At 36.7% G+C, this 14,205-nt stretch overlaps 1 protein-coding gene across 1 annotated transcript; it reads left to right on the top strand.

Moving 5' to 3' along the window:
* Positions 1–1,155: 1,155 nt before the first annotated feature.
* On the top strand, positions 1,156–11,356 carry LOC145238290 (metal cation symporter ZIP14-like). The gene is made up of 14 exons (XM_080101417.1): positions 1,156–1,307; positions 1,864–2,087; positions 2,161–2,296; positions 3,190–3,296; positions 4,636–4,804; positions 5,179–5,381; positions 5,909–6,086; positions 6,723–6,892; positions 7,667–7,819; positions 8,204–8,296; positions 8,409–8,457; positions 8,655–8,807; positions 9,639–9,826; positions 10,094–11,356. Exons 1-14 carry the CDS (start codon positions 1,235–1,237, stop codon positions 10,232–10,234), a joined length of 2,037 nt encoding a protein of 678 aa, XP_079957543.1. The 5' UTR covers positions 1,156–1,234; the 3' UTR covers positions 10,235–11,356.
* The last annotated feature ends 2,849 nt before the right edge of the window (positions 11,357–14,205 follow it).

Genomic DNA, 14,205 nt, shown 5'->3' with positions numbered 1-14,205 from the left:
TTGTTTCAGTTATAAGGTATGCGAGTTGTTTTTAACGTGTGAGTAAACTAATATGCATGTGGTAATCAGGACATGTTTGCCATTTTTGACGTACCAAAGGTATTTAAAAAATCAGCGGGAATAGTCAACTTTAAAAAATCAGCGGGAATAGTCGACTGTAAAATACAACATTTAAAATCGTATGGCTTATTATTATTTATTGGTTTGTTAAAACGAACATTTTTCTGAATATACTGTTGCTGCCAGTCATATTGTATCAACAAAATTTCAGCTCTTCCGGCAGTTTTTTATTTTAATATGCCAACGTTTCGATGTATCATACGAAACACCTTCATCAAGGACATTTTTTCTACAAAGACATGTTTGTAGTAGAAAACCAATCCCTACAAATTTGGGATTACACCACAGCCAATATCCCGGTTTAAAAGTTCATTTTAAAAGCTGTTTTTACGAAAACGAAAATAGTTTGGTACGAAAATAGTTTAGCCTCAACCAATACGTAACGTTTTGTATGTGGTGTTTCCAATTTTGGTAATTTGGCATCTGCCAGCGTTCTGCGAAGATATGTTTTGAATCACGTGTGTTGAAATTGTTGCAACGTGCTGGATAATATACAACTTTTGGGCCCTACAGTCACTGCCAGCACGCATAGCATCAGTACTGCTCTACATGAAAGGGCGGGAAGACTTCAATATGACGTAGAAGCGACAGGTCGTTCGCCCGCGTGACATAGGTTGGTTTGACAGAAGTCGTGTTATGATGGTATGGCTCGCTTGTCGGCGTTTCCTCGTTTTGCTTGGCAACTATGGCAGTATGGAGTTTGTGGATATTTGTTTCTGTTCTTTAGTTGGTGTTAGTTTGTAATGAAAGTTTCGGTTTTGTGCCGTGGTGTTATTTTTAACTAGAGTATTGAGCCAGTAAAGGTCATGCAAGTACAGCAAAACAAAAGTACAGAAGAATGTCCGAAAAGCAAGCTGAAATGGAGAAAGTGAGCGTTGTTCAATCAAACCCAGCCAAGATCTTCTTTGTGCACCGTCTTTTTATATAGGTTATGTCTTGTTTATGAACAGCACAGTACAGTCGTTTTAACAGACTTGTTTTGGAAGTCTAGTAGTTGTAAACATACAAATCAAACGTATATGTACATATTATTACACCTATTACTTTACCTACAGATCTTAAGACAAAGGTGGTATACGGCTAATATAAGACCACAAAACATTCTGCAATTACGATGCTGTTCGTTTCGAAGCCCACAACATTGCTATGTATTCTATTGCTCGTTGGACGCAGCCTAGCCCAGCCAAGTAAGTAATTTCTCTTTGCATTGCCTCATTTCCTGGTGTAGGGCACGATTTCGGGGCATTCCCTTTCAATGTTTCTTGGAAGCTCATTGACTACACACACTTTGGCTGACATTTAATGACATCACATGCTGTTTCATGACGTAGTGTGTATCTTCATACGATGTTTGACTTGAGTTGACCTAACTGCTGTTTGTGGTAATGGTCTTGCCTTGTGGTGCAAATATGTTGCCCCTCAAGCTTCCTTGTTGTTGGTTGCTTTGAAACATGTGGAATCGACCATGGGAGTTTTAATAACATGTGACCGAATCACGAGGGTCAAATTCCACATTTCTTACGCAAGTTTTTAGTTTCTCGACAGGGTAAAGAGTCCAATGCTACAACGCACAATTATGTGAAATTTGGGTCTATTATAAGCCATTGAAAATTTAGGTTTTAAAGCACTTTTTGATTTATAGATATATCTTTGCATCATTTGTAAAATATATTTTTTATTGCAACTCTGATTCAAAAATATATTTACGTCAGTATTTTATTATTTTCACTTTGTACCTTTTAGCACTGGTCGACCAACATGATGACGACGACGATCATCACGAAGATGAAGATCACGACGATGATCATGATGATGATCACGATCATGATCACGACGAAGAAGATAGTTTCACGCATTTGCTTGAAATCGTCGGATCTGAATCAGAATATATCGACGATGAAGCTTTTGTGAATTTAACCAAGGGATTGTTGGTTAGGTTTGATACATGCACTGGAGTTTGTGCTGAGGTTTGTCCTGTTAAGGATTGCTAATTTTTCATTTAAAGCAGACCCCTTATTATGATTCTTTAACTCATTTTAGTGTTTCTCATTGACAAGTATGAAAACTTTGCTAAACGTGGATCCTGCGACATCTTTTAACTTCACCGAGGAAACATTTTCCGAACCAGCCCAGGTCATACTGGAAATCTTGTTGAGAGAAAATTGCTCATCTATAAGTAAGTTTAATTTTCAAGCAATGAGTCGATTTTGTTATTAAATTGGAACGCATTAAAACTAGGATTTTATAAAAATACAATATTTTTGTTTGCACAGCAAAATCTGCACACAGGGTTTTTGTTGTTAAAAATATGTCACATTTTAAGTCAAATGTACTAATATTACCTTCACTGAAAGAAAAAGTTCATTGTTGTAAACACAGCAAAACCAGAAAACTTTTCAGAAGAGCAAACAAAAAGTATAGGGCCCCTATTTTTAACCAGAAAGAAGAATTTGGTCTATTGTTTGGGAGAAACGTTTTATGGTGAACTCAACCGTGCAGACCCATTTCTTGTTGACTGATTTCGACCTCCTTCGACCCAAAAACCTTTCATAATAGTTCTTCTTCTATTGTTCGCCACGGCTCCTAATAGGACCACTATGTACGTCATTCGACCTTCGTGCTAGCAAACGGTTTAAGCTGGAAATTCCTGAACTTTAGGGACATTTGCAACTTTATTGGGAGTAAAATAGAGCGTAAATTTATTAGTGGGCACCACTTCTCGCCAATGTAAAACATGCCCAAAATCCTGGCAGTAACTGCATGTAAGACTTAGAACAATCGCAAATATTTTTACAAAACTAGCTTTGCCCCACACTGGAATTCAAGTTACGGTAACAATATCATGGCCCAAAAATGATTTTTGCTAAATTTTTGTGAACTTTTTGTTATAGTAAGGTTGAAATTTGATTGGTTTAAAGTTTGATCTTGAGTAATTTTTCTTTTAGAAAGAAGCCAGTAAACAAAATGGGAACGGGAATTTAGAGTTTATCAGTTTTTGACACTCAACGGCAATTACCAATTTTGACTTTAGTTGCATTGTTTGAGTTTATACTTGTTGTTTTTCGGCAGACTCGACCCATCTCGGTATTAGCTTCGGTGTTGACGCCGAGTCCAGCGTCACAGATTTGTTGCAAAGGCTTAAACCGATCTACGAAGCGGAACATGACGTCACTAAGGTGAGTTTTGTATTTCTTGTCGCTCTGCGTTTGAAGACCAACATGTAAATTGCCAGGCGAGAAAATATTGTTCTGACTCTTTTGTGTTCACTTTTTGTACTAAACATTTGTATAAATTGATATTAAAGCAATGTTATAATGGTGTTTAGCAATCACTAAACTAGTGTCACCATTAGTAAAATGTAACATTCGTTAAAACCATCGTGATAAATTTTACCAATGCTTAATTTAGGGGTACTGAAATGTCAGTCACAGTTTCAAGTTCTTTCTGGCACTTATGCCGAGACGTTTTGCCTTTAACGTACAATATAATTAAACTTAATTTTCCTTCAACCGGTAATTAGTAAAGATGAAAGCCCAATTAATACCAGACAGGCATGAAACGTCGTGATCGATCAAAACTGAAAGTTACAATCTAATTTGTCAGCCTTTTAGGTCTTATAAATTTGGATTTTTGCAGGACTTTTTTATGTAGCAGTTTTGTTTGCATTCTGTAACGCTCTACCCATAATAATCTATACACTTAGAAGTGAGCATCGTATATTTATCAAATCTTATTTTTACTACTATTTGAAAGTAGCATTATTTAATACAAATCTGGTAAAACAATCGTTACAACGGCAGTTTTTCTTTATTGTTGCATGTTAAATGCCTACTTTTCCAAAGCATTAAAAAAACATTTTTGGCATGTTTAATTTTATTGTCTCTTTTTGCACTTTGAAGCGCACAATACGATTACAAGTAACAAACCAAACTACCTATTCTTCAACAAAACGCGGTTGAAAAGGTTCGCGTGCGGTCAAAGCGTTTCGGTCTGCAATTCAATACCGTCTCGCGCAAGGTCGCATCGCCAAAATAGCTGACGCAGAACCAAGCCTTTAAAATAGTTCGCCTCTACACGCCGTATCAAAATCTCAAGCTACGACAGATTTAATAAACTTAATATTATGAGTTGATTAATTTAAAACTATTGTCAATCCGGCAGTTGGTACAAGTTAGCCGTTAGTTAAAAGAAAACACTAAGTATTATATTAGAAATATGACCCCACCTTTTTAGCACATACTTTAAACCTAGGGGTCGGAAAACTTTTAAACTCAGCCTTGCAATTTACTTAAAATGCTTATTAATTTGCGTGCCGACATTTTTGTTTGTTATGGTGGTTTCTGCCAGCTGATTTGTACAGTACTCAGAAAACATACTAATTCGTATTTGTACCGTAGGTTAAACTCCTGACTTAAACCAGCTACCTTATAGTTATAAAATGGAGGAACTGCAAAACTATTGCAACGTTTAGTCCCTACTTCGCGCACCATTGACTTAAGCCTTCATTTTTTGCAGTGCTTCAATGCTCATGTGTTATTCGAGGATGGTTTAAGTGGTGACAACCTGACTTATCAAGTTTTGGTCAACTTGTTTGAGGGCTATTGCTTGTACCCAACCGATCACGAACTAGAAGATTCACTCTTCGAACATTTCGGCGTAGAAGGCGATGACGTATCAGACGCAGGTTGGTTGAGACAGACATTTACGATTAGATTTGCTACTCGTTTCAAACGTTTATTTTTGTCTATGTACAGTGTGGGTATGGAATACAATTGTAAAAATGATTTTTTTTAATTCAAAAGAGTTAATTGATGGAAAACAATACTGACTTGCAAAACATCGGGCCTTTTTCCTAAAAGTTGTTTTACTCTGTGTAATCATATGATAGATCTTTTACATAAGAAAACAATTATTGAAATTGTACCAATATTGTTTAAAAAGTTTTGACGCATATTTTCTGTACGGTTTTCTAAAACTTGTTGGTTGCAATTTTATAGCGACACCGCACAACGAAGTTTTTTTATGATCTCCAAACAGGCAATTTTTTGTTTGTTTCAGTTTTTGATGATTTTCTTAACGATCTTGGAATTGGAAGTATCGCGGATGCTGCTGCTGGAGAAGACGATCACGATGATCACGGCCACGCGAGGAAAAGAAGGTCATTGGACGGTCATGTGATCGTGAAACGTCAGACAGATGACGATCACGAACACGAAGATGAGCACGAAGATGAACACGGACACGAGGAAGAAGAAAGCCAGGTACCAAGAATCGTATTATTTACATACAACTAGAGGACAGGTACCTGTGCATGAACGTAACTCACATTTCCGAAAAAATAACTGGTTTCGAACTTAAAGCACAAAAACACACAATTTCGGAACTGCTATGTCTGGAAGTTTTGCCCTACTGGTTTTGAAGTGTTTTGTTTTTCCAAACAGCACACCAGGAGTGTCAAAGTATTTTAGTGTCTTGGTGTATTTCCCAACCCAGATATTTTGCGGGACAGGCTAATTTGCAAATCCACATACAAATCAAACGAGAAATACATATTTTAACAATAAGTTGCTAATTTTATCATTTTAAACAACACCATAGTATAATCGTAATAAAGTGCAAACATTCGCTGACAAAAAGTTTGAATCATATATTCTTGGTAAAAATGACCTAATTAGTCTTTTGGACGTTTAACAGAACCAACTTAAGTTTGATTTTAGTAAAAATGCAAAACCCAAACATCTCCACTTTGCGCATTTGTTTGTTAGTAAACAATCTTATTTTTTCGCAGTGCTACAGCGGGTCTCAGTTGAAGGCGATTTACGGTTTAAGCGGCAATCTTACCCGCGACACTCTGTTGAGCATGTGTCCATCCTTCATCCAACAAATCATATCTGGATCTTGCAATGCCCGCGCACCGAATGCTACAACAGGACCTGCCACTGATTCAAACTACACAGATAGCCACCGTAAGTACTTAGGATATGACCTGGTTTGTCAAAAGGTACACGTACAATTTGTTTAACCTGCGTTATGACTAATAACAAATAGATCAATTTTAGGGTGAAATGAAGTGTGTGTGTGGGTCAGAGATTTTCGGTATTTCTTCTCACTTTTTCTCTTGAATTACAAAATGTAATCATAAGCTTGTTTGACACGCAATATACTTGAAATATTGTTTTTCTTTATATTTTAACCCTTATTTAAGAACCTCTGGTATTTCCTTGTGTCTACAATGCCACAATAAACGAGTTTTTTATTTGTTTTTGTGGCCTTTTATTACTCAGAAAAATAATGAATATTTAGGTTGCAATTTGCAAACAACAAAGTTGTAAGGCATGACTGTTTCTTGATGACATATACCCTTCTGAAACAGAAACTGTTCTTTCTGTGTATTCCAATCTAAAAATGTGAGGCGTCGATGTCATGTGACGAAATTCGTTAATGCCAAAAAACAAACAGCATTCTGGGCAGTTTCCTGGTCGTTCCAACAAAAGTTTCGACTTTCGTATTTTAACTGACGACATGTACGCAAATAGAAACACTAACGACCTAACAGCTCGTTCACGCTTTTGCATTCAATTTCCATGTATAATTACTTACAGGATACGGATATGGAACTGTGGCTGTTGCAGTAATTAGTCTCCTAGCTTTTGTGGGCATCCTGTTTTTCCCAGTACTTGCCACATCATGGTTCAAACTTGTCATGCAGTTCTTCATCGCTCTTGGAGTTGGAACCTTGTCTGGTGACGCAATTCTCCATATTATCCCAGAGGTAAGAAAAAAAGTGTTAAACCCAAACAAACCTTTTTTAACCAACAGGTTAGTTTCCAGCCACACAATCTTGTTATCGCTGTTATTTTATGCTTTGTTACTTTTGGTCGCTTAATAAAAAAGTTGTCTTTTAAAATAATGCCATTATCTTAATGAAGTCGTCTTGTATGGGACATCGTAACGTTAATTATTATAGTAAAAACTGCTGCAAGAGCAATGCTCGTTAAAACCTTTTTTGTAGGTTATATTTTTCTTTCAAATTAAATAGTTACGAAAACTCAGTCTTCCGATGTGATAAATTTTCGCAAAGTTACTTAACTGACGATGTCATGTGCTTTTGCAGAAACGTTTTAGAATGATATTAGATTTCGTTATTAGATGTATTAGCATTACTTTTTCCCATAAGTTTAATGGAATTCACATTTAAAAAAATGATTTGAAAAAAAAATCAAACGCTAATTAACAGTTTATATAAATAACACTGGTGTTTATTTGATAAAAAAGCAGAATGGAGCCATTATTTGATGAAAAATACCTAAGATAAATAATAGGTTTTATGTGCCTCTTAAATGCTTAAATTTACTGTAGTGTGAGCTCTTGACATACAACGCTTCATACTACCATGTCCATTAACCAAATAAGCACTCCACGTTTTCACGTTCTTTGTGTATGGTTCAGTGTGTATATAAAGCCATGTTGCTATTACCAAGCGAAATAAATTTAACTTAAAGATTTGTATTACATGAGATGTTTTATAAGCTATTTTCTTTTACAGATTGTAGGGTTGCACGGACACGAAGCTGGCGACGCCCACGACCATGAGAATGAGGATAGAAGTTATGTATGGAAACTTCTGGTGGTTATTGCTGGCATTTGGTTCCTCTTCATTTTTGAGAATCTTATCAAACTTATCCTCGGAAAACGACATGTAAGTTAATATTCTATCTCACACATTCTATTTAACAACAAAGTTTGCACATATAGTGACTGCTACCGATAAAAAAATCGTTTAAAACTGTTGTGTAAGTTTTTTTTACGGCAACCGCTGCAGATATTTGAAAATTGGTTGAAAAATTTCACTGAGATTTTGTATTAGTTTCAAGTTAGGGCAACCATTTTTTTCAGAGTACACATAAATTTCCTATTCCAAATATTTCAATTGAAGTATACTTTTCGATCTCTGAGCAGATTCCTGTACTATGTACCAAAGAACATAGGCAACCACGACATACTGTTGAAAGAGAAAATAAATCGAAAACTTTACACACACTAAAATTCAGCAGGCTTTTTAGAATTACGCTTTTTGTTTTAGACTCACCAACATAACCACAGCGCCGTCGACGCCCACTGTCACGTGGCAAAATTCAGCTCTTCAGAGGCACCTAACGGCGACATTCCTAGCGAGGTGGGTTATTTACTCTTCATCAGTAATTTGTTTGTAAAATTATGTTCACTTTGATGTGATAGCTCTTGTAATTTATTCACCCATGTACTAATTGTTTTTTTGATAATTTTAGATTGAAGAAACTAAATCCGGAAAAAAGAAGGACCCTCCTGTATGCTGGGGTAAGAACTTCTCCATATGTTTGTTGTAAAAACAAATGTTTGATAAATTAACGCGATATGAAACAAACAAACAACACTTAACATTGTCATTTGACTTCTCACAAACAAAAACCATCAAGTATATTATCCTGTTTTTAACTGTTTTTATCTTTGGTTCTGTTTGTGCGGAAATCAAAACATCTGCTTCTGTTTTACAGGGTTAAACACTGTTTGCATTATGGTCCTCATTGGTGACATGTTACATAACTTTGGTGATGGAATTGCGATTGGTGCTGCTTTCAGTGCTTCCTGGGTACAAGGTATTGGCGCATCACTTGCAATCTTCTGCCACGAACTGCCTCACGAATTCGGTAAATACTAAACTTTTTGTGGTTGTTTATAAAATTATTTAATGGGATTGAGAACCTACTGTCCTGTACAATAAGGATCTCATGTTACCTAGCTAGCACCTATATTTATGCCTATAAAGGTATACAGTTCCACTTTGTCTTAGCATTTACGTGCAGCAAGATCAAAGCAAAGGCGAAATAGTTATTAGTCTTTTTGTTTTTTAGATAATATGTAATGTATACATATCGCTTTTACAGCATTAGTATCTTATTCAAATATAACTTTTTTTGAGATCCTAAATTTATTGCCGCGAAGTTTTTCAGTGTTGATTATTACCAAACCATGGATCTTAAAGTTGTGAGCAGTGTTTCATACCGGAACGGAATGGAACGTAATACCGGAACGAAATAAGTTTTGGCTCAAATACCGGAACGAAATACCGAAATAAAAAATATTCAAAATACTGGAACGGAACGAAAACCGTTATTTTTTATTCCGGTATTTCGTTCTGGACATTTGACATGAAACAATTGCTGAAATTGACAAATGTTATGTGACGTAACAACTACCGACAATAATTCTTGTGTATTGCAACTTTCTTTCTTTTTTCGCTAAATAGTTGTAAAGACCACAAAGAAATGTTTTTTTGTTAAGACCGAAATACCGAAAAATACCGTTATAAATTTATTTCGGTCAGACCGGAACGAAATGAAAATATCGGTCCAGAACGAAATAACGAAATAAAAAATTTGCTCAGAACGAATAATGTTATTTGGTTTCGTTCCGTTCCGGTATGAAACACTAGTTCTGAGTATTGAATCGTTTGTTTATTTTTTTATTTTGTTTTCCAGGTGACTTTGCTATTTACATGCGCAATGATTTGACAAAGTGGAAGGCCTTGCTTCTCAATTTTATGGCCGCTTGCTGTGCATTTATTGGTCTGTATGTTGGTCTTGCTCTCTCTACAAACTCGGAAGTTCGCCAATGGCTTTTAGCTGTGGTTGCGGGAATGTTCTTGTACATAGCTTTCGTGAATGTGGTACGTACATGTTTTAGTGTAAATAGACATTGATAACTTCTGTTTTTAAATGGAAACCCTTTCCTTTTTTTAATGATGCAGTCTTTTGCAAGCTTTACAAATATGGTTTATACATTCATGTGTCCTTAAAGGGCGCAATGACTAAGACCATTTTGTTATATTTACTTATCCAGAATGTATCTTACACAACACCTTTAAAGCAACTAAAGTTTATATCTAATGCTTACTGTACTATTTAATTTGTAACGCAATCCTGTATTTGTTCAGCTTCATGAAATGGTGGAAGAAGAAACCGGTTTCCCTGTAGCTCAGTTTATTGTCCAGAACGTCGGTATGTTATTGGGGTGGGCCATTCTACTCATTCTCTCCCTCTACGAAGACCAATTGATCAACAGTATATCCGCCTGACAACAGCACAGCCTAAACTGTAGACATAGGGGCGCAGCAAATATACGTATGATGTTTTTGTGTCTGAAATAACAGTTAAGACCCGCAAGAAATAAGTAGGTCTGGTCCAACAAGAATTAAATCGTTTCTTTCTTCCTTGAATGATATCACGCCGTGATGGTGACGTGATTGGGTGGTAATTCTTTGTTGCGTTTTTTTTTAAGTAAGGAATTGGTACGACAATTTTGTATTTAAATGTTTGGAAATTTGGTTGATGCCTAAAATTGTTGCCTGGTGTACGTCCTTAGTCGGGTCGTTCATGATATTGATTTGCTATCACTCGATTTTTTTGGGTTGTTTTTTTTTGGTATCTTTTTATGCCTTTCACCAAGGATGGCAGTACGGTACGGTACGTATTGCGTTGACCGTACCTCGTTACGAATAACGTACCGTACCACTGTACCGTACCAAATGCCAAAAATCGAAACGTACCGTACCACCGTACCGTACTTTTTGATGATTTTTGCTACCTACCGTATCGTACTGCCATCCTTGCTTTTTACAAACGTGTCACCGTACAATAATGGCCACACTGGCCAAGATTGTAAAGTAGGTCAGATGCAGCACAGAACATTTGTTGTGTGTTGTATGTGACGACCGTTTTGATAGGGCTGCGTGGTATTTCATATGCGCCTATTTATCGACCTTTTTTACATCTCTTACATTTTTGTTTGTGTCAATTTTGTTTCCGTTCTTCTCTTTGAATCCCATCCTTTGCTATTAACTCCCGTTTTGCACTTACTAGTGGTTGGTGTTGACCAAAATAAACTTTTTTCACCTCCAATTTTTTCCAACAGGTTGAAATTTGATTGGATAGGATGAGAGAGAAAGTCACAGATTATCCAATTGAAAAAAACAAACATCATTTTTAAATAATCTTTCGATTTTTTTCAATCACCCATTTGTGCTTTCTTTATACGCCACATATATTTTTTAAACCGTATTGTCCCCTTGCTACAGTATACACTGGTTTTATTGTTCTGAAAACAATCTACTTTCGTTGTGCCTGTACAGCCCGTATGCATTTTCTACGCTGTAGCATGTTTTATGTCTGCCAAAAATTAAATCTTTGTCAAGAAACAATTCTTCAATGGTTACATGTGTGCAAAGTGAAAATGCTTGTTTGTAGGGATGTACGGAATATTCGATTTGCCGATGCGACTTTAATCAGCCGAAACCGAATCCTTGTAAAATGGCCGATTCGGTCGAATACATCACTACAACAATTTGTTGCGATTCGGTCGAAAAGGAATCTTTAACACCAATTTAAAGCGTGTATATTTTTCGCTTAATGAGGTGATACACAACCTTCACTAAGATCGCGAGAGCTTTGATATCTTTTAAAACAATGTAGTTTTTCAGTGCACTCTAGATACTGACAACCATGGTTTGAGGCAACTTTAAAACCCACAGAACTAAAATGAAAAGGAAAATACTGTTCTGTTGTGTAACACCACTTCGCGTGACGTCATACACTCGGTTTCGGTCCGAACCCGAATTGAGCCTTTGCCGCAAATTTATGTTTATGTGGGTTTAATTCAGAGTCATTTATCGAAAACGGTTGTAAAGTGCAGAACAAATTTTGGCCCTTTGGCCTCTCTGCAGGGGTTTTCAGCTTTGAATGACAATTTTGATGCAATGTGTCAAAATTCGGGCTTTAATTGTGGCCCATGTTTTTCATCAAAGCGACCAAAACCGACCTGAAAAGTCCAACCGTCATTCATTTGTATGTTAATTGAAAAAAAATATTATCACACATATTAATTTTAAATGTGTTGTTATCATGCATATATTTTAGCATTGATTCGTCTGCGCAAGCAGATAAAAGGCATTGAAACTTGGCTTGTTTTAGGCTTTTGTATTTACTCATTAGTTGCGAGTTGCCCTGTTCAAGAATTTTATCTAGTGACAACATTGCGTATAGTGACAGATTGCATGTGTAACTCTTTGATTGTACCAGAGGATCTCAAACTTGGGTCCGCGTTCCCTTAGGGGTCCGCCACGCGATTTCCGCGAAGAGACTAACATATTTTTACAATCATATGTAATGTCAGCTCTTGCGACTGTATAAGCAAAACTTGCACAGATAAACGAGTATTCTGTGATAAAAAGTGGTACATTTGCTTCATTTTTAAGTAACAAACAGAGGCGATGGTCTGCGCACTATATTTATATTGTTTTAGTCTTGTTTGTGACGTAATAAATTGCTGTTAAAACATTCCCACGGAAAGTGATCTTGCAACACTAAAATAAATTCATTCTGCATGTTTTGGAGGGAATACTTTCAAAAGGAATAAATTAACTTTTATTTAATGACTCAACGGTTATATTTTGCCAAGATATTTTAGTTCTACATGGCCTATGTGACAAAAAAATAAAAGTTTGAGAACTGCTTGATTATACCATGGCACTTTTAGTCTTACGTCAATACGAAATCACTTCAGCCTCTATTGGCATCGGCAACCTTTTTAAGCGCCACGTGTCATTTTTCCAGTTATCTTAAAAGCCAATCGCTTAGGCTATGGTGACAAGAGTTTGATGCTTTACAACGATTTGTCACCGTCAAATTGAAGAGCAATCAGAAAGTAGACAGTTTCGAGCAAATTTTAAGGAATATTAGAAGTTAGAAAATCTTATTTTGTTTTGTTTTCTAAAACTTTATAGGTAAACAGGCTTTTATTATTTTTTCACGGTGTTCGAACTCATGAAGCTCCCAACGATGAATCCGGATGAATGTTTTTTTGTGTCTGTATGTGGGTCAGGCGCGCCGGGCCATTCGATAGATCATCTGAAACCAGCATGTTATCGGATATGAATTCATAGGTGTGTTTTAGTTTAAAAGTTTCACAAAAACCTGCCATACACAACAAAGTTTGATTCAAAAACAACACCTGCTGAATTATGATCGCTTTGATTTTCACAAACGAAAATCTGGTTTGATGGTGGACATCCACGAAACCATTACCAGACGAAAATAACCGCTTGTAGGCGGGACGGTTTGCCTTGCAACGAAGGTCCTTTAGCCTGTGACTGGCCAAATTCATTTCGAGCAACAAAATTTCGTCTAAAGGTCTTGTGTTGAGCAAACTGCTGGTCGATTGCAGGTTTCAGCATGGGAGCTTCCCCACTCATCCTGTGTCGCATCTTTGATACTCATGTTACGCACAACTATTCAATCGTGTAAAACGATGCAAACCCACAAACGAAAGCACAAGGACGCTGTTACATATGGTAACAAGGCATTTATGCCGATGTGACGATTGAATGAGGTCATTACATTTGGTTAAAATTAAGTCACTTACGTCACTGAAATCGGAATGCTTTAAAGCCATGGGTTGGGTTAAAATGGTCTTACAGTGCTTTTATTCAAGCTCTTGTGTTGAAGGCAAACCGGCTTCTCGCGCGATATGTGCTTTCTTATGCGATTTGTAATGGAAAATTTTACATTCGGTTGCCGGAGATGGACACAGCCATCATGTTAGGTGTCCGGGCAACACTTTAGTGCAGGGGTGGCCAACCCGCGGCTCGCGAGCCGCATGCGGCTCTTCGCCTGGTTTTATGCGGCTCTTAAGTTGTTGTCGAAGTTTGGGGCCATTGTGTATATTTGGGTTAGCATGTGGCGATCTGGTATAAAAATCGTTAAATTTAAAGTAAAGCTTCAACAATTTTGCTTTTGAACACACTTATTATTGGTATGGCCACAAACCTTGCCTTAAAACTGCAACTGTATGTGGCAAATGGATTGATTATGATGGCATATATTCAATTGTGAACAATGAATGGTTGCTCATTGTTGCGTACAATGCGAATGAGACACAAAGCAACAGCAATATTTGCAACAAATGTGTTCCAAAGTAAATAATGCTTCAATCCGTTGTTTTTCGGGTTATGACGAACGTTATATTTTATCGGCAGTTTGTCTTGGGTTTGAA

Source organism: Phallusia mammillata, chromosome 7 (assembly GCF_965637545.1).
Source record: "Phallusia mammillata chromosome 7, kaPhaMamm4.hap1.1, whole genome shotgun sequence".
Taxonomy (NCBI): Eukaryota; Metazoa; Chordata; class Ascidiacea; order Phlebobranchia; family Ascidiidae; genus Phallusia; species Phallusia mammillata.
This window is presented reverse-complemented; position numbering and strand designations above follow the sequence as displayed.